General features: G+C 44.8%; 1 protein-coding gene across 1 annotated transcript in view; it reads right to left on the bottom strand.

The window, feature by feature from the left end:
* Nucleotides 1-25,204, bottom strand: part of MARK1 (microtubule affinity regulating kinase 1) — a 115,496-nt gene that overhangs the window by 7,040 nt on the left and 83,252 nt on the right. The window contains exons 7-16 of the mRNA XM_018572028.1: nt 24,336-24,392; nt 22,276-22,512; nt 17,047-17,166; nt 14,378-14,477; nt 12,124-12,236; nt 8,822-8,975; nt 6,903-7,096; nt 6,430-6,530; nt 2,857-3,009; nt 1,196-1,450 (exon numbers count right to left, since the gene is read on the bottom strand). Coding sequence (XP_018427530.1) covers nt 1,196-1,450; nt 2,857-3,009; nt 6,430-6,530; nt 6,903-7,096; nt 8,822-8,975; nt 12,124-12,236; nt 14,378-14,477; nt 17,047-17,166; nt 22,276-22,512; nt 24,336-24,392 — 1,484 coding nt within the window. The remainder of the gene's footprint in view (nt 1-1,195; nt 1,451-2,856; nt 3,010-6,429; nt 6,531-6,902; nt 7,097-8,821; nt 8,976-12,123; nt 12,237-14,377; nt 14,478-17,046; nt 17,167-22,275; nt 22,513-24,335; nt 24,393-25,204) is intronic.

Genomic DNA, 25,204 nt, shown 5'->3' with positions numbered 1-25,204 from the left:
ACAAAATTAAAACCATATTAGAATTCTGTCAAGTTTCCAGTCACCTGTGCACACAATCACAAGGAAGAACTGACTGCACACCTATGGCTATACCTGAAGCATTAGTGATTTGTAATATAAAAAATGGTAAATGGAGCTGTGCCCCCGCTTAGTTTTGAATAGCAGCCGGAAATGCAGTACCTTGGTTTAGTTCTGCATGACCAGGCTATGTAGCTGATTTATATAAAAAAACAATAGGGGTTACATATACAAACCATTTGGGTAAAAGCCACATTTATGTTCCAGTTTCTCATAAGTCTGCCCCAATGAGATTTCACAAAGGTCAGTCAGATTAACCGCTTCATAAAAGAGGACCTGTTAGCAGGTCCTTTGCAATATTACAGCTGTGGTGGCATAGATGTGTCCGTGGGGCCACTGAGGAAACCTGCTTAATATGCAGTATAAGGCTTTAACCCAATACTGAGTCTCTAACCATTGACATCTTGGTCAGTGGTCTGCTTTACAGTAGTATATATACAGAATAAAACTAGAAAAAACCTTAGCAATATAAATATTGTGTTGAAAAATATGAAAGTTCACATAGATGACTTCGTCTCTACCATTCAGGGCAAGGTGACAGCACCCATCCCACTTACACTCACCTACACAGTGCTCCCCACAGCTAATTTGGAGCCCCCACAAATACCTGGTGATTACAGGTATGGGGGCGAACATGTGAACTCCTCCCAGGATGCAGTGCTCGGGCCTGAGCGGCCAATCACCGGGCCCGGACACTATCATGAGGAAGACTATGTTATCAACCTTGTGCAAGCTCCAAAACCATCCATTATGGAACTTACACAGGATTTGACAGTGGCAACAGAGTCCAAAGAAGGTGAGTATAAGTAGGTTGCGGGGTATGTTTTTAAGAGAACCTGTCACTTTGCCTATTAGGGGGAAACTGTCTCTTTACCTATTAAGGGCAAAGTGGCGGTCTCTCTAAATAGGTAACAAGCAGCCATCATGCTGTTGACAGCTGCTTTGTTAATCAGGCCTCCTGAGAAGTTGCAGAGGAGAACTCTGAATACATTGTCATTGTGAACAAGGATTCTTTATCTTATACCAATCACAGGTCACGTTCATTCTGATGAAATAACGTTGCAAAGTGCTTTAGTAAGGCACATTTCATACACTTCAGGGCACATAAGGTATTTACCTTCGTACGAACTTGGAGGTAATCTTGCTGATAATACCAGTGGAGGTGCCTCTCCTGCTATGAGAGAATTGGGTGGTCTCGTGGGCAGGGGACGCCGGCGGTCCATTATAAGTAGCAGTGCGACGATCCCTGAGCTGCTCTCCGTGGAAGGTGCTCCGGCTGCTGCTTCCGCGAGGAAAGCGGGTCCGGTCCGGGGTAGCAGTGCTAATACTGTGAGCGGAGGGGGAGGTGGCCGGAACTCTCTGGTTCGCAGTGCTGTGTAAAGAAATAATTTTTCGTTACTACTTGGATCCTGCAGAAGGCAATGTTACATGTAACATTTTTTTGTTTTGAATACAGTGGGAAAGGTCGTGTTTTTATTGCTGCCTGTGTCTCCTTTTGGTAGATTTCCCTTCACTGCCCGTCCCACAAAGTGAGAGCCCGACTTTAAAATTTGATGTAGCCTCCTGTCCCATTCCTGTGCCCTGTCCGGTCTGCAACGTAACTCTAGCTCCAGTCATCGACCATATTACAAATCAGTGTCTATGAAGTCTATAGCAAATGACAGAACGGCTGGGTAGCTGGAAGAGGACTTAGTTTTTTGCGTGTAGGCGCATCTTACGCATTTTTGCGCATCTATGTGGGGGTGGGGGACTTTAAAACATTTTTGTCGGTTTTTCTTGTTTTGTGTGTTTACATTTTTATTTATTTTGTGAGCAATTTTTTTAACTTTTTTTACACTTAACTTTATTGTTATCACATAGGGTGCTAAGAAGTACCCTATGTGATAACAAATTACAGTGACTGGTCCCCTTTATGGAGACATCAGGGGTCTCTAAGACCCCTAATGTCACCTAGGGACCCCCAGAGAAGCTGATGAAGCACAGATCTGTTTCATCAGCTTCTCTCCGGTTTCTGTACCGGAGAGTGACAGAGGAATGCGGAAGTGATGTAATATACATCACTTCCTCCATTCAGAGACCGCGAGGAGAGCGGAGGGAGATCGGGTCCTGATCTCCCTCCGTTCTCAGTGCACGGAGAGACATCGCCCGGATCGGATGGACGCCCGAGATCGCAGGGACAGCGACGGTGACCAGAGGTAAGGAGGGGGTTGCACCCTCACTTGTATCATGCAAGTGATCGGGCGTCTTTACAGACGCCGGACCGCTTGTATGTAAACGGCCATCGATGGCCGTTTAAAATCGAGGCGGTTTCCCGCTCGTGCTCGCCAGGGGGCCCGCACGAGAGGGCGCGGGCACGAAGGACGTCTAAAGACGCCCACCCGCATCCAGGAGACTCCCGTCCGGCCGTCTTTCAACAATCGGCGGACAAGAGGTGGTTAAAGTGACTTAAAGTGTAGCCCTGTAAAGAAGATAATTATTACCAATCATCATGCCATAGCAACACTGCCCCTGGGTTGCTACAGGTATTGTACACTTCCAGGTGTGTAAATACCTACTACCCCCTGCTGCACACTGTATTTTCTCTCGTTGGCTCATGTGCCACTACCGGGCATACAAACCGGTTACAGAAACCACTGCGTGCGGAAGTGGGGAGCAGGCAGGAAGAGCTGCAGAGGTCTACTGAAGGAGAGGTACACAATAGGCTCCTGCAAAGTCAGATCAGTTCTCATATATTGGACACAGTAAAAGGTTTCAGAGCTGTAAAGCTGTAGCCGATACCTTGGCCGGAACCCTTCAGTACCATCTTTGATAGTAGGCAAAGTGACTTTAATCGGATGTCCTGAGGCTGACATTGACTTCTGATGGCGTGGTCGTGTGGCGGGTACAGCAGTGCCGGTGGAAGTCGTGCTGCCCGCAGACATTTCCGTTAGGCTGTAAAACATTAGTAACTCCCATTATTCACTATAATGTACTGTAATTATTGTTTGTTCGACACTTGCAGCTGCCAATATATACAAAACCAAATATTGGAGGGCGGAGAAGTTGGCCAGCTTTGTGTCATGCACATTGTCATCCCAATCTGTGGAGGTTGAAGCTAGACTCCGGGCACAATAACCTTACCAGGGTTAAAGTGAAAAAAACATCCCTTTTCCTCAAAAGCACCCTCGTCTTGCAGGCCTTCACCTGCATGCTGCAAATCCGCTTGTTTACATGCCAGGATTATTACAGTGCCCACTGTGCTTCCAAGCCCTTTGGGTGTAAGGGACAATGGTCTCCTAGACCTCAGGGCTGCTGTCATATCTCTACCCCAGGGCTTTATTTTGCAAATGGCCTGGAGGAGAGGGGGGTCAGAGATACAACCACAGGACACAGGGGAAAGCCTGCACGATGAGGGGTTGCTTTTGAGTGGGGCTTTTAAGCTGCGGGAGAGTTTAAGTGTAACTTTTTAGAGTTTTGTATATAATGGGAACAGGCTTAACTATCTATTGTGATTTTGTTGCTGTCTGTGACCACTCACTACCTGTCACTGTGACAGTGTAAACAGAAAGTAAGGGGAAACCTCCATGGGAACACACATAAAAAATGGTGGTGCTGGTGCCATTGTTGCAGTTGTGTCCCTGTTAGAGAGACCTCTCCTTACTTCCTGGTGACGGGACAGGAAGCCAGAGGAAAACCCCTAAGCCGGCCATAGACTGTATGAATTAAATCCAGTTTGTCAGTGGGTGACCTGTTGCCACCCTTCCGTCTGGAACAAAAAAAAATATAGCAGTGTACGGCCAGCTTAACAGAGTCACAGACAGCAACAACAATCTGACCCTATCCAAAAATGTGTTGTACTTTAAAGTGAGCATGTGCTTTGCCAATACAAGGTAAAGCAAACTTCTTACATTAAATCCCCCTTACCAGCACCACATGCTTACCTTCCTTTCACTGCCCCATCGCTCCATTCAGCACTGGGAGCAGAAGGAAGTATCTGGTACTTCGGGGTAAGGAGGAGCATGTGTCTCTCTCTATGTGTCAATGCTGATATTCTTCTGTACCCCATTCACATACCGTCACTGAGCATGTGCTCACTTGGCGGTTGGAAAATATATATATCTCTCTATATGAAGAGAATCAATGCCCAATTGGAAATATTTCACATGGGGCGCTTCAGTTGCACAGCAAGAAACCACAAATAGCAAAGCCAAGTCTTCATGTGCAGGAATCTGCAGACACTCAAAATGGATATTAGTAATAACTGTGATCGGTTTTCCTGTCAACATCTTGCGGCAAAGCACTAATGATTCCTTTTGTCCTGATGAATAAAACTGACATCTGTCTTAATTAAAGAAGCATGTGATTACCTCTGATAGAGGACCAATCATTATCGATGAGTAAGCGCATAATTACAGCTATTTTCACACTTGTTTCAGAATGTTAAATGACAGCTCAGCTCGGTTTGGGGTGTGCGAAGTAGCTGTTGCAGGGAGAATTTGATGGTTTATGTGACAAATTGCAGGATTATCACAGCTCCATCACAGGATGAACAACTGTTAACACCGGTCCTGGACTGTAGCCATGGCAAACACCGGTCCTGGACTGTAGCCATGGCAACAGCTACATCCTGTCTCCATTACCTCTGTGTGTTAAGCTGGCCATGCACGGGTCAGCAGAACTAGGCCAGAATTTGACCAGTTGTGACCCTGTCGGCATCCCTCCATTCGACAAAAGTCTATTTTTCAATCAACTTATGAAAGGAGCAGATCTGACATTTTTTCAGGGACACAGTGACTGCAGCCAATCAGATTTAGCCATTGTCCAAGTATTTAGCAGCGGCTGTTGAAAGCAATAGCCCAGCAGTGGGGGGGGGTCTGTGTGTAGTACCTCCAACCATGCTATTTACTTCCCTCTGTGGTCCCAGTGGGGAGGTTTCCCCTCACTTCCTATGCTAGTGATAATATTGTAATATTGGACAGGAAGTGATTACATAAACTCCAACTGGGACACAGAGAGCAATAAAATTACCTTTTTTAGTAGAGTAGGGCAAGGCTACTAGATCAGTCAGCATCTTATTGATGTCTATACCCGTTAGATATTTCACCTCACTTCCTGTCCTAGTTACAACATTGTCATCATTACAGGAAGTGAGAGGAAACCTTCTCGACAAAAAAGGCACAAAAAGGATTCTAATCCTTCCCCAATATGTCCAAAAAAAAAAAAAACAGTTTGTCGGGAGTTACACTTTAAAGTGTATGTACAGTATAGCCAAAACTTTATTTTTAGATTTGGATAGCGAAGGGAAGGATTAGAACCCCTGTCCAGTTATTATTTCTGCTGTCTGTACCCCCATGAGTCACATGCTAAAATTTCAGCGTTGTCACTAGTACACAAAAGGAAATCTTTAATGGGAATACTTTTTCCAGTGACATCTGTCTAAGAGGGGGATACTTCCTGTATGGCTCAGAGTTTAAGGCTGGCCTCACTGGAGACTTTTTTTTTATAAATGCGATTAATCGAACTTAATAATCGGCTAACTAATCGATTATGAAAATAATCGTTAGCTGCAGCTCTACCATACACTGTTCTATTTTCTTCATCCAACACGGGGACTGAACTAAAATAGAGCAGCAATGCTACAAGCATGTTGATCGAGGAACCCCAAGCGGTTTCTTTTGTATTCCGATACTGGAACATAGCCGGCAGCTCAATGGCTGTGTCAGCTGTGTTCGGGAATCTGAATACAAAGTGCCGGCTCTGTTCGTACGAAGATTTTCAGACTGGCTCCTTGGATCAGCTGATAGAGGGATGCCAGCCGAAAGAGTGCCGACTCACCGTGCAAATTTCAGCCGGTTCCTCGAGAACCGGGCAAAATGTTTACTAAATGAAGATTTCAAAATTTCCCCCATCTGCACATAACATTGGATTTTTCATATTTTTAAGGCCTCATTCACACAGGCTTTAAGTGTCCACAGGCAGCAAGAATCTGCAGATTTCTCCAACTAGGACTGATGACTGGCCCTGGATGGACATAGATTGTGTCCAGTGCAGGTCACCTGTCCCTAGCTGCAGGCAACCACTGGAAGTCTGGTTATATGCAAACAGCCATGGACAGCTGCGGCTCTAGTCAGTCTGTCATTGCTTTGAACCAGCTAACAGGTATGACTGATCATGGACCAAATTATTATTTTACCATTTGTGGAGCCATAAAATAATATTTCTGATGCAACTCAAAACCTCTTGTGCACAAGGTTTGTAGAGGCCTACATGTTCATACTATAATTTACTATACTTTTATTGCCCATAAGTGCATAATATGATGAATGTTATTCCGACCAATCATACTGCTATATTTTCCCCATAATACTGTACCTGCTGTCCTTCCCATTCTGTACAGCATTGAGTCTATCAGTAGTGCGTTCACATACGTAAGTGTTTCTTCTCGTCATCCCAGTGCCAGGAAACAAGCTATTCTGCAAGAGGACAGACAACGTACAATGAAAAGCACTGACGTCTCCGCAAGTCTCCCTCAGACTCATCCAGTCACTGCATTAATGGGGCCGATTCACTGGTGCAAATAAATCTGCCGCGGTTTTCCAAGAGTAACCAATCAGATTACTAGTTTAATAAGATTGGTCTTTTTCAGCAAGTCACTCTCTACATTAAGGGAGAAGGTGGAAGAGAAAAAGAAAAAAAAAAAAAAAAACAACCATGGACGTAAAGGCAGAAATGACACCATATGAGAAAAGTTAAGCGGATCTTCACAAATGACTGGACTCAAATAAAAGAAAAACAAAGAGAAAAATGGGGAAAAGGTAACACAGGAGTTCTCCTTTAAAACTTACGCTTGCACCAGTGGCAGATTTCTTCCTCTCTGGCCCCGCCAAGGGGCTCGCTGTCACCTCTCCTTTGGAGCCCACGGTGGCATTGCTGAGTTTGCGGGAGCCGTTTTTATCCCAGTCCTCCTTCTGCTCACTTTCAACACTGTTCGCCTGGCCGCGTTTCGTGTATGAGACAGAGGGCGGGATTGATGGTCCAGCTGTACAGAAACAGAAATGTAGAAGATCTCAACTGTGAGCTAAACATGACTGCTTAAGTGTTCCCATAGGTCAGAGAACAAATATACTGCAAAGATTATTATTATACACAATTATTATTGTACAGGATTTATATAGCGCCAGTTTTCACGGCGCTTTACAATATAAGGAAGACATTACAATCACAATACAAGTCAAGACAAGATGGTAAGGAGGGCCCTGCCCCTGAGGGCTTACAATCTTAAAGGGAGGGGGAAGTGATACATGAGGGGGTAGCTGTGTGGGGATGAATTGTATGATGGTTGAGTAGTCAGGTTGAGGTAGGATAGGCTTCCCTGAAGAGATGAGTCTTAAGGAATCGCGTAAAGGCAGTCAGAGTGGGAGATAGACAGACAGGTTGGGGTAAAGAATTCTATATGATGAGCGAGACGTCTATCACTGACTGAATCTGTCATGTCGCCATCTGTGTTGCCACTACAAGCACCAACATCTGTATTTGGTCTGTACGTTGTATGGAGTGCAGGTGATTCTATGACACTCAAAGACATGAGATAACACTTGTCCAGTATGACTGTTTTCAGCCAATCTTGTGACAGTCTCCTGTCTGTGGGTAGCTGCAGATCGGGTCGACAAGCCAATCACTATTTTTCCAATATTGTTAAAGCAGTGCTAGACTTTTCCTGTCTACTCTCCTAGCTGAGGGTGCAAAACCAAAATGGGAGAAACTGCTAAAAAGCTTTCTAATTGGCAAGTTGTATACAGACCTCAGTAGCTGAAACTTAGATTCATGCACAGTCAGCAGTGACTCATCCCTTACAGAGTGGCTAAATCCTGGTTTTCAATGAGACAATGGCAGCCTTAAAGGAGAATTATGAGGGGAGTGAAAATCACTCAGCCTCATAGTTCTAGCCGACCTGTGACAATGAAACTGTCACAGGTCGGCTCAATAGATCGGGAAGTGAGCAAACACATACCTTCTCTCGTTTACTTCTCGATCCTGTCCCTGCAGAGAGCCGTGGCTGTCGCTCACAGCTCCCTGCAGGGATTCCCCCCTCCCCTGTCTGATCCTCCAGCGCTGACTGGTGGAACGGACGGGGGAGGGTACAGCTGGCTCTGCCTCTAGATAGGCAGAGCCATCTGTCACTCGCGCAGCTGGGTGGATCCAGACAGTAATGTCGGGCTCCATCCCGGCTGCGGTGTCTCAGTATACCGCGAGCTGACCTCTAAAACCCACCTCCGTCCAAATAGTTTTTCTAGTTCAGAAGGTGTGTTAAGATGTGAACCTCTAGGGCCACCAATGTAAATCATGGGGCCCTGTACAGTCTACCTGACGCTATCACCGAACCCCGACGTGTATCCGCACCGTACAATAATATTGTAGATCCCTCCAATGATCAAGTCAGCAACATATGATATCTCCTACTTACACATAGATGTTAAGCTGGGTATACAGGGATCACATTTTGGACAATTCCGCACATAGCAAATCAGTTGCTGCTCATTTACAAATATTGTGATAATAGTGGTGAGCGGTAAAAAAAAGTCAAAGCTGGTAAAACTGTAGAAAGGAAAAAAAGTGTCTTTGTTGCTAATTTAATAACCTGGATTAGAAAATGGCCGCTGGAGTCAGCCAACACAGACCCCCGTCCCTGCAGACAACAATGTCACACACTGAACAGAATACAAAAGTATAGTCTTTGGTTGTAAGTCGATAAATAGAGCCCCACCATGATCACTGAATCGTCTCTGTTTCTGATTGGCCGATATACTCCTCTGGACCTTCATGTGGGCCGGAGACGGCACTGAACTATTGTTCAGATCGCTGCTAGGCCGAGACCTTTGACACAGGTTGCTGCTAGACAGGGACTCGTTGCCTTCAAACTGTGGAAGGGGGGGAAAAAAAAAAGGATTTACGATACCATATGAACCCCAAAAACTCAGGAACTATAAAACTACAGAGCTTGATATTAAATAAAACTGCACAGAATAAAGCAGTTCACATTGAGGCCGCTCAATGACTTTTTACATTACTGTAAAACACTTTCATAGAAAGCGCACTTGTTCTTTCTGCCCCTTCCTCTCCAACATCTCAAAGCCCAACCTCCCCAGATTTATACTCCCCGAGATCTGGCGCCCACGGCCTCCAGGCATTGTTTACATCCCACGTCGGACTCTTCTAACTGCCTGCCACACCTGCGCTGTAGATATGGAACCCTATTGCATAGACGCGGCAGGGAGCAAGAGGAATTTGGCACACTAGTGTATTTATTCTTCAGGTTTACATTGGATAAATACAGAGTATTTGGGCGAGTATTCGTACTCACCCAAATGCTCCGATACCTTCCCTGATACCGGAGCTTCTGGTCAGAGGAAGATTTCCTCTGAATGGCGGTGCCATAGGGGAACATGGAGCCGGCCTCCTGGACAATCAGGAAGCTGGGTGGCGAGTAATGACCCACCTCCCGGATTGGCCGGGAAGCTGGCTCCATGCCAATTGGCTGGGAAGCCGGTCAATCAGCATCGAGCCGGCCGAACAGTCGGCTCTTTGCTGATTGGCTGAGAAACCAGCTTCGCGGCCAATCAGCATTGAGCCGGCAGAACAGACAGCTCAATATTGATTGGTTGGGAAGCTGGCTTTCCAGACAATTAGCATGGAGCCGACTTCCTGGCCAATCAGGAAGCCGGGAGGCGGGTCATTACTCACCGCCCATCTTCCTGATTGGCCAGGAAGCTCGCTCGATGCTGATTGTGATTGGCCGAGAAACCGGATTCCCAGCCAATCGAGCCGGCCAAACATGGAGCCGGCTTCCCAGGCAATCAAGAAGCCGAGCGGCAGGTTACTACTACCTGCCGCCCAACTTTCTGATTGCCCGGGAAGCCGGATCCAAGGCAGCGGAAGCACCGGTATTGGCGAGTACCGAAAACAAAATATCGGTACTCATACTTGATACCGAAAAACCGGTATTGGTGCACCGCTGGTTGCCTAGATTTCTTTGCAATTGCATGCAGAATATTTTTCTCCCTGTAGGTATCATTTAAACTTCATTATCTGAAATCTTGTCTTAATTCTGAACTTCTCATAAGAATTTGTCTGGAAGTGTCTCATTTTAGAGAAAGTTTAGCTGTTTTACAATAGTCACCAGGACAAACAGGTGTGAATATCCCCAGAGTAGATACAAACAGCAGTAAAACCCAAACAGAGGTTGTAACTGTCTCCACTCAATCCAAAATAAAAGGAAATGGCTTTAGCTGCACATTTTTTAAAAACTTTTTTTTTAAACAAGAAAAAACCATCACAGTGTATTAGAGTTGCAGCTAACGATTATTTTCAAAATCGATTAGTTAGCCGATTATTAGGTTCGATTAATCGGTTAATCAGATAAACAATAAAATACATTTTAAAAAATGGCTCCAGTGATGGGACTACTAGTTTGTATTGAGATTGTAGTCCATCACAGGAGCAAGCTTGAAGCGGTGGAAGTAAAAAAGGAAAAAAAATGAAAACCAATAAAATCTTTTGAAAAGGGAAAAAAAAAAAAAAGTGGAGGCCGATTAATCGATTATTGAAAAAGTTGACAACTTTTTCAAAAATCGATTATAATCGATTAGTTGTTGCAGCCCTACAGTGTATTTATTCTGTATGCACCAATGTTTGCAAATTCCCCCCAAATCACTGGTTATTCCTCGTTCATTTCTTCAGTGCATGTCATGTACATGCCGGAGAGGCTGCCACAGCTACACAAATTCTGCAAGAAAATTCGGAATAACACCAATGAGCACTTACCTCTGGCGGCTTCCTACCAAGAAGCAAGTAAGTGGCCATGACTTCATCGTACTTCTGGCCAATTACAGAATCTGTCATTTCTTCTTTTGAAAATCCCATAGTGACCATAATATCTAAGAGAATGATACAATACACAGGAATTTATCCTCGCACAAACTTTCCCCTCTTCTCCCTACGTCATGTTATAAAACAATTATTTTTACCCAGTTTTTTGGTAAAATATAAAAGATCGGGTCACGTCGGGTAAATAGACACCAAACATGTCAAGCTTTAAAAATGCGCGCACCCACTAAATCGCAAAAAACTACCATACTCAAAATTGACCATAGCCAACGCTTTAAAAGCTTTTACCGCTCATCAGTTTAGTGTTATCAGTGAATTATTGCTCTCACTGCGACGTTCGCGGCGATATGTAACATGTGTTCCTCTATAGCTAGTGGTATTCGGCATTGCACCACTGTATAATGTACTATTGCTGGAATTTGTTGTGCTCCTCTATAGCTGGTGGAATTCCGCATTGCGCTGTATAATGTATTATTGCTGGGACTTGTAGTCCTCTATACAGTGCAGAATACCACCAACTATAGAGGAGTACAACAAATCCCAGCAATAGTACATTATACATACAGTGTATAATGTATTGCTGGGATTTGTATACCCATGTATAATATACAGCACAATGTACCATCAGCTATAGAGGAATACAAATCCCAGCAATACATTATAGAGCACCATGTGTGGGAAAGTGCAGGCTTACCTGAGCAGTCTTCCAGCAACTTGTTTCTGAGATCGGGCCTGTCTATCTGCCGCTGTCATCCCCCCACACCTGCTCCTCCTTACTACATCTCCCCGATCGTGGATGTGGGCGGTGAGTGTGAGGCGGGAAGGAGGTGCGGCGTGTAGAGCGTGGATGCGGGCTGGGTGGGTCTGGCAGCGGTGAGCGTGAGTTGGGGAGGAGGTGTGGCGCGCAGCGTGTGTGGAGCCGTGAACAGGGCCAACTGATCGGAGGCCGATTAATCGATTATTGAAAAAGTTGACAACTTTTTCAAAAATCGATTATAATCGATTAGTTGTTGCAGCCCTACAGTGTATTTATTCTGTATGCACCAATGTTTGCAAATTCCCCCCAAATCACTGGTTATTCCTCGTTCATTTCTTCAGTGCATGTCATGTACATGCCGGAGAGGCTGCCACAGCTACACAAATTCTGCAAGAAAATTCGGAATAACACCAATGAGCACTTACCTCTGGCGGCTTCCTACCAAGAAGCAAGTAAGTGGCCATGACTTCATCGTACTTCTGGCCAATTACAGAATCTGTCATTTCTTCTTTTGAAAATCCCATAGTGACCATAATATCTAAGAGAATGATACAATACACAGGAATTTATCCTCGCACAAACTTTCCCCTCTTCTCCCTACGTCATGTTATAAAACAATTATTTTTACCCAGTTTTTTGGTAAAATATAAAAGATCGGGTCACGTCGGGTAAATAGACACCAAACATGTCAAGCTTTAAAAATGCGCGCACCCACTAAATCGCAAAAAACTACCATACTCAAAATTGACCATAGCCAACGCTTTAAAAGCTTTTACCGCTCATCAGTTTAGTGTTATCAGTGAATTATTGCTCTCACTGCGACGTTCGCGGCGATATGTAACATGTGCGGCGCAATGGATGTAATCGTCATTTTCGCACGTAGACGGACTAGACGCATGTTTGCGTGTGCATGTGGGGGCGGGGGACTTTAATTTTTTTATTGCTTTGATATGTGATGTTTTCTTTTTTTTTGTAACTTTAATTTTTTTAAACCTTTTTTTTCACTTAACTTTATTGCTATCACATAGGGAGCAAACAAGCCCCCTTTGTGATAGCCAATGTTCAGTGACAGGTCCTCTTTATGGAGACATCAGGGGTCTTTAAGACCTCTAATGTCACCTAGGGACCCCCAGTTTCTGTACTGGAGAGTGACAGAGGAATGTGGAAGTGATGTAATACACATCACTGCCTGCATTCCGACGAGGAGGAGGAGATTAAACGTAGATCGTGTACCGATCTCCGATTGATCTCCGGCCGCAGAGCTGCTGTGCTGGTCCCGGGCTCCCACCGGGAACAGCAGAGCTCAGGATAGCTAGCAGAGGCTACGACGGAGGGGGGCGCACACCCGCACGCATATTAGAAGCGATCGGGCGTCTCTACAGACGCCCGAACGCTTGTATGTAAACAGCCATCGCTGGCTGTTTACATTCAAAGCCGATTTCCCGTTCGTGCGCGCCGCCTAGCAGCGGGCACGAGCGGGGCGGTCTGGGACGTTTAAAAACACCTACCCGCATTAAAGAAAATCTTTCATGACGTGGGGTCATCGGTTCCTAGATGACAAAAGCCAAATTCAGCAGGGTACTTGCACATTATAGCAAGCGCTGGCAACACTCTCATTACTGCAGTCACGCTTTGAAAAGAAGCTGTGGTTTGCCCAAGTAGGCCAAAGCAGGAGATTCCCAAGTGATCCTCCACTGCTTGTAGGGAGATCCAGCCATGAATCTTACCATCAACAGCCTCCACTGATCCCCAGATCCTGCCCTGTCCCATTTTTCCTAACGAATATGAAATCCAAGGAGTCTGAATTGGTGTCTGGCAATATCGGTTCATTGCGAAAGCATTGCATACAGTCATCATCATCAACACCTTGACGTGTTTTGCACCTTATGAGTAAGCAATAGCGGTGATAAACAAGTCAAGGTGTTATGTGATGCTGGCTGTAGTGTTCTTTTTTAATGAATAAGCAGAGAGGAGCATTGGTCACTAGGATAGCAAGGAATAAGTATTGTGCCCATTCTAATCCTCTAAACAAAACAAGCAATTAATCCTTGCATTGCAAGGGGCCCCACTGAAAGTTTATTATTTTTCTGGATTCCCAGACTTCAGCTTTAAAAGGAGAACTACGAGGCGAGTGAAAATCACTGATCCTCATAGTTCGAGCCGACGTGCGATAATGAAACTGTCACAGATCGACTCAATAGATCGGGGAGTGAGTGAACACATACCGTCGCTTGCTCACTTCTCGATCATCTCCCTGCAGAGAGCCGTGACTGTCAGTCACTGCTCCCCGCAGGGATTCCCCCCCTCCCCGCTCCGATCCTCCAGCGCTAAGTGGAGGAACAGACGGGAGGTGGCAGGCATAGCTGGCTCTGCCTCTAGATAGGCAGAGCCAGCTGTCACTGACACAGCTGGGTGGATCTCGACAGTATTGTCGGGATCCGTCTCGGCTGCGGCGCTTTCAGTATATAGCGAGCTGCATATGTCGCTAGCATATGTCCTCCCGTGACCCTTAAGAGAACTATGTGGAAAAACACTTACCCCATAGTTCTATTTTAAGGGCAATTTGCTGCATTATTTTGGGGCAAGCATACAAGTTAAAAAATGCTGACAGTATATTCTTAGATTCTACACCATATTCATATATTCTTAGTTTGTTTATGCTGCTCACATTTCACCTACCTATCCTCTTTGTGTCATTGTTATCTGGCTCAGGCTCAGTATATGGCTTCAGGTCATCATCATCATAGCCAACATTCATCCATCGATCCTTCATGATTTGCTGGAAAGAACGACATTAAGGATTAGATTAACCTCATGAAACTCATAAGTCTCACACAATATGTCTGTATTAAAGGAACACAACCTTATGCTTGTAGACAGTGGATTCGGCTATAAAGAGAACTGTGAAACAAGCAACGGCACGTAGTCAGGGAAAACATGGTGCGGCTTTGTTTACAGATGGTAGTCAGATGACAGCTGTGAACCCCTAAGTGCTCAGAGCAGAGCACTTCTGGGTACACAAAGAGGGGGGGATTGTCAAACTGACGTTCACCTACCATCTAACACTCTGCCATCCTAAATGCTGTCTGCCATTCTGAATCCTGGCATATACCCCCACCTTTTCTCCATTTCAGGATTCCATGTCAGAATGGAAAGCCTGAATAACACTCGGGGTTGACACAAATAAAGTTAATTGACACATGTCATAAAAGAAATGCAGTAAACTCTGTTATCCAGAACTAACCAGAAAAAAAAGAAATCCCGTGTACTCATTGTTCTGCAGATCTGCGGCATGTATTATCCTGGAAACGATTGTGCGCCTATTTGTCTTAATTTGCTCTTGATTACTGCATTTCAATATTCTTATAACGTCAATACTGAGTTTATGTCCTGATATGGTATAGTGTGGGGTATGGCATTAGTTAGTCCTATTTTTAATTGCAACTCTCAAGCAACCAGAAATGACATTTATCTGGAATCTACCAATCCCTGTGGATGCCGGATAACGGGGAGTTAGTTTACTGTACTGAGATTCTATACATAGACCAGACGAAAATGCTAGCTGCCAACCTATCATAATGCGAATGCTTTGGATTCAATGTATACTGAATTGCTGGCCCATAATGAGTGCAGAGATAAGGAATGATGGCACTTTTAGAACACTTGAGTGCTGCATGCTTATCCCAGGTCTGTAACTCAAAAAGTACTGAATTCAGGGACAACCAGGCAACTGCATCTTCAGAACAATGCCATAAACAGCAGCCTTCATACTTCTCTCCTGGTGTACTCAAACAATCAGAGAGAACCAAAGGAAAATAGGGGCGAAGGATGCTGAGAGAAGTCCGAAGACTCTTTATAGTTCAGGAAACACGGCACCGTCTCTCCTTTCTCTTGTATGGTTGTGTGTGCAGTTGAAAAATATACAAAGCAAAGTGTATGATGCCTCCAATGACACATTCTAGTTTAGTAGTTATTAAGACAATCACATGACACAAGAGGCGGAGCTTACTTTGGGAGATTTCCTCTAACTTCCTGTCTCTGTCACTTTTGTCCCTGGGACAGGAAGCGGAGGTAAATTTCTCCATTGGTACACAAACAGCAAAAAATTAACTAGCGGAGGTTTTAACCCTTCTCAACTCCAAATGTGTGGATTACTGAGCATCACACCCTATTCCAAAATCATGAGCATTATTATGGATTGGCCACTCACACACAGACCCTTTGCAGCTATTACAGCCTCCCCTCTCCTAGGAAGGCCTTCCACAAAAGTTTGTAAAGTGTCTGTGGGAACCTTCTGCCCATTTTGATCCTGATGCTGGATGACAAGACCTGGATCACAGTTGACATTTCAATTTGTCCCAAAGGTGTTCAGTTGGGTTGTGGTCAGGGATCTGTGCAGGCCACTCGAGTTCCTTCACCCCAAACTCCTCAAAACATGTTTTTATAAAGCTGGCTTTGTGCACAGGGGCGCAGTCATGCTGCATCAGAAGGCCTTCCCCACTGCTGTCACAAGGTCAGAAGTGAACAATTGTCTAAAACGTCTTTGTATATTGTAGCACTGGCAGTACCCTGCACTGGAAGCACCTCCTTAATCATTTGGAGGGGTGCCCACATGGATGTAGGGGTGATGGTTTGTTGTCCATTAACTTTTGCTCATAAATTGAACATTAATTTCTACTTCCATTACCTATGAATTGTTAAGCTATGCTACCACAAGTCTCCTGTAGGTGGTGCTGCAGGCAAAAGGCAAGCTTTATATTATACAATAGAGTTCATACTGAAGATATAGCTGGTTTGCTTCAGGAAGTCGGGGTCAGCATCCTCAGCCTTCCTTCACTAACCTGGAGACTCTCTGAACTGGAACATGAGCCAAGTAGTTGTATTCATCATCAAATGTAGATTTTTACATGCAAGCAGTGCAAGTACCTGAAATTGGCTTGGTATCAGCCTCTTGCAGGTCCTATACAGCAAAGCTTAGATTGTGAAAGGGAGAAGCAGCACAAGGAACCAATCAGTTCACGTGATGAAAAGAAGCATGCTGATAGAAGGAAAGAGTAAAGTGACAATGGCGTGAGCTCATCACTGTGCTGCTTCTCCTTCACCGTCCAGTCACAGGCTGGGGACAGATCCATGACAGTCTGGGCTGAAAGGAAGTGGAATGACTGATGCAGGATGTTATTCGACCTAGAACGCCGAGAATGTCTAGTGGTGGAAAAGAAGTACTGCATGGGGACTGCTCCAGCTTGAAGGAGTATTGCGGCAAACACTTTTTTTTGTGTTTCTTTTAAACCAGTGTTATCTGAAGCCAAGGCCCTAAAATATGCAGCCAATAAAAGCAGGTCACTTACTTCTAAGCTGCCTCGTTTGATGGGGTTCAGTACAAGCAGTTTCTTCAGCAGGTTTTCACAGTCTGTGGACATATAGAAGGGAATCCGGTACTTCCCCCGTAATACTCGCTCCCGTAATTCCTGTAGAAGAGAACATACACGGTTACCAGGATATCAGCATCAAACGGTTACACAGGGTGACGTATGCAGGATGCCATTGGCGAGATCTCCTTTTAGAAATGCTACTTCTCTGGCAGTCATGTTCATCCTATGACATCACTAGTTTCTATGCTCCTATCTAGGCACAAGTATAAAGATTTGGAGAGAGAATGCATTAAGGGAAAACACGCCATGCCTTTTGTACTTCTTAACGTTTGAAGAGCTTGAATTACTGATATGTGCCATGTAGAGGCCCAGCCTGGCAAAATCAGTTGTAGCAGCCATTCCTCCATGCTGAACCAGGAAAATGGACTAGAGCAGCGATGGCGAACCCTGGTGGCACGCGGGCCTAGGCAGCAGTGTCGAATTTGTATTGCCTGACAGTTCCGTGCGCTGGGTAGGTAGTTTTTTTCTACATTTAGCCCTGCTTCAGGCAAGCAGTGCTAAATGTAGAGCGGGGAAACCGCCGCTCGTTTAGTGCAAGTCATCTCGGCGATCACTTGTATGCAGCCGGCAGGTCCGTCTCGCCCTCGCCTCTGTTTTTAACGCAAATTGTTATTCAGTGGAATTTGCAGGCTGGATGGTAAGTGTGCTGGGAACTTTTTTTGTGTTCAGACAACAGAAAAAGTTATTTAATCAACCTAAATCATAAAGGTCTCCATATACCGAAGGTTATGAACACTCCGACAGAGGTGCTCAGACCCACCCCTTATGCATTTCTACCTGGAACATTCAGGGATAGATCCCGCATACGAAGATAACGGGTCACTTTAAACATAATTTAATGTGACTTTAACCCCTTCATGACTGAGCTAGTTTTCAGGTTCTGTTCATAAATGACTGACACATTTTTTACATTTTTGCTGTGTGATTCTTCCACAGCAGTAATATACTTTCTTACTAAATGTACCCACACATATTATATATTGTTTTTTAGAGGACAGATAGGGCTATATAATTATATCACATATGTGTACCTAACCCCTCACTTAGTTTGAATAAAATAAAAAAAATGAGGAAAAAAACTAGAAGAAAACACTTTTTTCACAAGTTTTGATTATTATTATTTTTTTTTAGAATTTTTTTATATTAATTATAGTATAAAAAATATATTTATATATAATTTATATTTTCCTAATTTTGTTTTACACTTTATTTTAATTTTTTTACACTTTGTAAAAAAAAAAAAAAATTGTTAGTTTATATCAAGCAATCACTATGACAGCTTGATAAATTAACTTTTTTATTTTATTTTTGGCTATTAGGCTGATCCAAACTTAGGAACAGCTAATAATAACCTTAGAGACTGATCCTGACTTTAGTCAGATTCAGATCTCACTAAAAGCTCTTTGATCGTGCCTAGACGATCAGAAATGATACATTTCACTCAAAAGATATACATTGTATCTTTTCAGTGAAATGTATCTAAACATCGGGCTCTCGAGCTGTCAAAACAAATAGCAGAGAGGTGAGGTGAGTCACTGCTGCCTCTCTGCTATTTTGAGCTGTCAAATACGGGATCGCAAATTGCGGTCCTCTATTTGCATGTAACGGCTTCATTCTTTCATTAATGAAAGGAAGAAGCTTTTACAAAAAGCTTAATTATTTCATTAATTAATGCCTCAATACTGAGACATTAATGAATGACTGTTAAATGCTGAGAATCAGCAAATACCGGCATTACAAAGCCTGATATAACTCGTCACGTACAGTGTACGTGGCCAGTCATATAGGCACAAAGTGACAAGACGTACACTGTACGTCTCCCGTCACGAAGGGGTTAAAGTGCCCTGAACTCGAAGAGTGAAGATCCGCTATATTACAGGGAACATTTGGAAATGGTAATCGTGCCTAAGGAATCCTCTGAAAAATGTACCTTTTGTCTTGTGAGGGAGCTCTACTTAACTACAAAGCCCAACATGAACCTGCCTCTGGGAGTCATGCCTGTAACTGTTTTGCAATGCCTCATGGGACTTGTAGTTGCACAACAGCTGGCAGGCCAGAGTTGCCCATCCCTGCTGTAGCCCCATAGCTGTACATCTGCATTGTGAGATCATCTCAGGTACTGCTGCCTCTGACTGCTAAGTCTCACTAGATTTCGTAATCTCACTACTGTGCTGCTCACTGTTCTTCTTGCTGGAATCTCTGAAATGAGGAAGCAAATCCCTCTATACAGAGACACAGTGCAGAGCAAGGCATGGTAAGTTAGTAATTGGGGAAAAGATCAGCTACAGGGAGAGCACAGGCAATACAGTTGACAAGTCATTTGCCCTCAGCTTGCCTTTTTGGTACAGCTTCCAGAGTTCAGTATTATGCAATAGGAAAATAATATTTTAATTTCATTTATCCTTTTCTACACCCGCTCTCTACAGCACATTCCTAAGATGTCTTATTTACCTATAACCCCGCACTTCCATGATCTGCACACTGCGGCCTGGCAGCCCCCGAAATCTCAGCACTGATACCCAAACATATGTACTGTGTACAGAAACCCCTCTATGGGCTGACAGACAGGCTTGACATTGAAGTGAATGGAGTATGTATCTTTAGAAAAAAATGTGCTCCGAAGCTGTGTGCCAAATGGAAATGTTCCAGCTCTGGATCACGGGGGAGGAAGCGTACCAGATGAAGAATCTAGATTAAGCTTAATCGGAAAAAAACGGAAAAAAACCAGAGAGACTAAAAACTCTGTTTATAAACTAACTGAAGTCACTTAAATAGATATGCAGTCACATAAACTGAAAAAACTCCATTTTCCTAGTCTAACCAGCACTGTCTTGTTACAGCAGCTGAGCAGGAAGTCTAAATATGACAGTGATGTCCTAACAGGTACCAGAGATAGACCCCAGTGCTCGCTGTAATCAGGGGTGTGGACATTTTTTTAAAAACTACTTGTCCATGGGCTAAAGCGGGGGTCAAATCTACTTGTCCTTCATGACAATGTACTTGTCCCAATTTGCTTTCAGTACTCACTATTGCTTTCAGTATCGGTGCTTCCGTTGGCATGGAGCAGGCTTCCCGGGCAATCAGGAAGCCGGGCAGCGGGTAATGAGATACTACCCAGCTTCCAGACTGCCAGGGAAGCCGACTCCATGTTGTTTGGCCGGCTTGATTTTGAATGGCTGGGAAGCCGGTTTCCCGGCCAATCAGCATCGAGCCAGCTTGCTAGCCAATCAGGAAACCTGGCGGAGAGTAATGACCTGATTGGCTGAGAGGACAGCTCAATGCTGATTGGCAGCCAATCAGCAAGGAGCTGGCTTCCCGGCCAATCAGGAAACTGGGAGGCGGATCATTAGTCACTGCCCCGCTTCCTGCACGGGAAGCTGGCTCCATGTTCCCCTACAGCACTGCCGGTCGGAGGAAATTTTCCTCTGACCGGAAGTTCCAGTATTGGGGATGGTATGTGAGCATTTGGGCGAGTACAAGTACTCGCCCAAATACTCCGTATCTGTGCATCCCTAATCAGAACTGTATTTGACTGTGCTAAAAGCGCTTCTCATTGGTCAGCATGGTCACCTGACCACGCAGACCAATGAGTGCTTGCAATTTGCGAGCAAAATTAAAAATGCATAGGGCAGGACTGCGCTGGACAGTAAGGGGTAAGGACACCTGTGCTGGCGGAGGGTAAGGGTAAGGGGGTGGGAGAGACCAGGCCAGATTTGATCGGGTAATTCCCTTTTCCCGTATTACCTGGGAAAGTGAACTTACCCTTTAATGCACATTGTGCGTGTGTGAAAGTGAAATGGCGGCAGGACTCAACACACACAATTTCCTATGCGTGCGTTTATTTGTATGCAGATGGCAGGGGCAGCGGAGTTGGTTTTAACCCCTTCGTACAGTGTACGTCGCTACAGGATCGCCGATTCTAGCTTCATACAAGTGATCTCATTAGATCACTTGTATGAAAACGAGTGGCGACTCCGCAATTTGCATTTAGCTCTGCTTGTCCGGAGCCGGGCTAAATGTATTAAAAAACTACCCGCCCGGCGCCCAAAACTGCATGTCTCGGGCGTCGGGCGATAGGAATTTCACACCCCTGTGTAACAGACCTGGACAGACACACTCCCTCTGTCTTACATACAGTACAGGTCTGTGGGAGGACACTTGTGATGAGGGGTGTGGCTATTACTCAGCTATGCTAGCGTAGAGCCCTGCAGTGTGAGTGCAAGCAGTATTTTGACTGGAAAAAAAAGTTGTTTTTGGGAATTGGTAGGAAATTTTTTTTTTAAATCTGCTGCAAATCATAACATGGAGGGGTACAGAACTATAATGGCTGTGACACACTACGAAGCAGAGCAGAGCGGTGGCGCGCTGCCTTTGCGTGCAGTGCATCATGTAATTTCCTCTCCAGCACGTCCGCTTGCGAGAGCTCGTATAGCTGATCGTGCCGAGATGAAAAATGTCATCTTCAGCCAATTGGCTCGCACGTATAAACCCGCGCGTCAGGATGTGAAGTCCAGGCGGTTGTTACACGTGAGCCGATTGGCTAAAGGTGCTGTCATTCCATCTGCCTGCACTCAGCTCACACACTGCACGCAAAGCTCCGTGCCTGACAGCTTTGCTTCGCTCTGCACGGCTTCATGTGCAGTGTGTCACAGGCTTAAGGAGATAAAAAGGTGCGAGGCTTCATTTGGACTTTAACCACTTCAAGACCAGGTGTTTAGACCCCCTTCCTGTCCAGGCCATTTTTCAGTATTCAGCGCTGCGGTACTTTGACTGACGCTTCTCTTCATTTATTATTTTACTGCCACCTGTATATCCCCCTATGTAGGGTATACGCAGATATATTTTCTCTGTTGTATTTTCTTCATTTAGCCCACAGGTTGAACAGATTCCTCCACCCAGGCTGAATCCTGCCGCCAGCCGCTGTCAGAATACCCGAACGGTGCTTGCTTCATTTGCCCTAAACATTTCCAACATGTTCCTTTGGCAAAAGTTGGTTTAGTAATCAAGAGAACAGGGTCACCAATGCAGCAGATTTCTGCTGAAGGCATTAGGTTCTCATTACCGGTGAATGAGGGTTAGGAACACAAAGACTAAGGGGGGGATCTCTGACAATATTCAGAATCTGAGGGTGCTTTACTCCGATACCTTTAAATTCTGTCCATCGAAGGGTAAGGAGCCGCTGACTAAAGTGTATAAAATGACCCCGAGGCTCCACACATCCACCTCGGGACCGTCGTACTTCTTTCCCTGAAAGAGTTCCGGAGCAGCGTACGGCGGACTGCCACAAAACGTGTCCAGCTTATTACCGATGGTGAACTCGTTGCTGAATCCAAAATCTGCTATTTTAATGTTCATATCGGCGTCAAGCAGGAGGTTCTCTGCCTGTTGGAACACGAGAATTAGGAAGTGTTACATTTTAAAGTGATTAAAGTTCTCATTTAGAAATGAGCAACACATTTTATATTATATACACACCCATATACACACACAACTTTAAAGAACAACTCTGGGAAATTGTTGCTTATTAACCCTTGCTGTGGGGCTACTCGTACTGCAAGGGTTAGGTGCTCATTTTCATCTAGGAACTAAAATAAAGTTGTACGAAACCGGCTGGCTGTCACAGCGCTCCCCTCCAGCCTCTCTCCTCCTACATTCCACCGATGTTATGTCCCTCTGCGTCTTCATTTACAGTACACAGTGTATAGAATGTGATGACTCGAGGATCCTTAGACCGCTTCAGCAGAGGGGGCGCGAGGTTGGAAGGACCGGTCTGAGAACAAGCCGGCTTTGAGAATCAGGGGAGTATAACTTTTTTATGAACGATGAAAAGGAGCAGTTAACCCTTGCAGCACAGGAGTAGCCCCACTGTAAAGGTGCCCATACACCTTGCGATTATCGTACGATAATCGTGGGAAATCCCGCAATCGTACGAGAATCGCAAGGTGTGTGGAAGGCGTGCAACCGTTTTTACTGTACGGTCGCACGTCTTTTGTCGAACCAGCATGCTAGAAAACCCCCTGAGAATCGTACGATTATCGGCGGGTTTCTAGCTTGCTCGTTTGACAACTGCGGAACGGGCCTGTGTGCGCACGCGCACACTGCCCGTTCAGCATTGCGGTCATCGGAAGTCCGCCCCTCAGCATGGCGGGCTTTCGATGATCGCATGTGCAATCTGCCTGTCCAAGATGGGCAGATTGTATGAGCTTTTAATAAGCTTACGACCATCGCAAGACAAAAGTCTTGCGATGGTCGTAAGGTGTATGGGCACCTTAAGGGTTCATAAAAATTTTGCCCGGAGCTCTGCTTTATGTATAGAAATGTCTCAAACTGATCACACATGCATCAGATTTTTTTTATTGATTGTTCTCAGATTTGATTGAGATATATTTGTGTGTGTGTGTGTATTAAAGTGCAAATGAAGCCAAATTTAGTTATGAATAGAGTGTGGAGGGATTGATTGCTGTCCCGTTGCTGTGCCGTTAGGGAGATTCAACCTCTGAACTCATCCTGGGGACTGTAATCACTGAAAGTACATTTTGGGTTGTCATTAGAGCAGGGAGAGATGGGAATTCTGACAATAGGGACACTAGTTCCGGTGACCCTGCTGACCACCAGAGGTTTCCCTCACTTTGGAGGGATTTCCTCTCACTTCCTGTTGGGCTTACTGGACAGGAAGTGAAGGGAAAACTCCCCAATGGGACACAGATGACCAAAACAAAGCTGAGAAGGGTTATAAACCTCCCTTACGCTATACAAAACTAAAAAAAAAAAAAAAGGTTTTGGCTTCAGTTCGCATTCCCTGGTATTCTTTCCTCTACGATGGTGATGATGATCAGCAATTCTATTGGTTTCTATGAACTTTCTCGCTCCATTTCTTCCTGCATGTCATGAAGGATTCACCAGTGTGTCTGGCTGTCTCAGTAACCCAATACAAGGTTGCAGAGCTACCGGATTCATACAAAGATTCAACGCATTGCAGCCACTGGATCACCCCATGACAGCCAGACAACAAAGAGAGATCCGACATTCTTCATTGACTACGTTTCACAGACGCTATTTAGTAAATCTCCTGCAGGGGGCGCTGCAGATCTACAACAGAGATTGACTGGAGATACCCCAATGACGTTAAAAAAAGAGCTCTGAAAAAGGTCACACGGCTCTACAATACAAGAGAATGATCTGTAAAGGACATAAAAATAACTTACCTTTAAATCTCGGTGCACAATACACTTCTGATGACAATACTGCACAGCAGACACAATCTATAGAGAACAAAAGGACAAGATGACAAACTCCTCTTAATGCCAACATTGCAATAGTTGCAGCATGCCACAAACATTCACATCAATAACAAATGGAAAGGGTCCTTTAAGAGCCATCCGTTGTCACTGCAAGCCCCCATCCAATTTTGTTTTGTTTTCCGGTAAGGAGTGTGATAAGGTATCTTTTTCGTTCGTTCTATAAGAGCATCTAACACAGGGGTGGCCAAACTTTGGCCCTACAGGTGTAGTAAATGTATTAATCCCATCATGCATCTGCCTCTGGGAGTCATGCCTGTGTCTGAGTGCAATGCCTAATGGGATTTGTAGTTGCACCACAGCTGGAGGGTCGAAGTGTGCCCACCCCAGACTAACTTATCTCAGGGACTCCAGCAGTAATTTCCCAGCTCCTTCCATGTGCTGCCATTATGAATGACGTCTCGCCCTTCTAGATTCGTTTTTGAATAGGAGGGACAGCAGCAGGGACCCCAGAGATAAACTCTTCATATCAGTATTAATAAACAATATGATAGAGCACCAGAGTGTACCCAAATATTAAATGAGATCGAAACCCTAAATGGAAGATATTTTGTTTGCTTAAAAGGGTAAAAACTAAAAAAAAAAAAATCTGTATTCCAATATTGAGTTTCCATCAGTTCTAATCCACTCCTAATAACCAGATCCATCTAGAAGTGTGTGGAGCGGGAGCAGACGTGCAAAGGGAACGGGACCAGACGTGCAAAGGGAACGGGACCAGACGTGCAAAGGGAGCGGGAGCAGACGTGCAAAGGGAGCGGGGGGGAAAAGGGAGCAGA

Source organism: Nanorana parkeri, unplaced genomic scaffold (assembly GCF_000935625.1).
Source record: "Nanorana parkeri isolate BGI_ZX_2015 unplaced genomic scaffold, ASM93562v1 scaffold43, whole genome shotgun sequence".
NCBI lineage: Eukaryota > Metazoa > Chordata > Amphibia > Anura > Dicroglossidae > Nanorana > Nanorana parkeri.
Note: the sequence above shows the minus strand (reverse complement) of the source record. Positions and strands in the feature narration are given on the sequence as shown.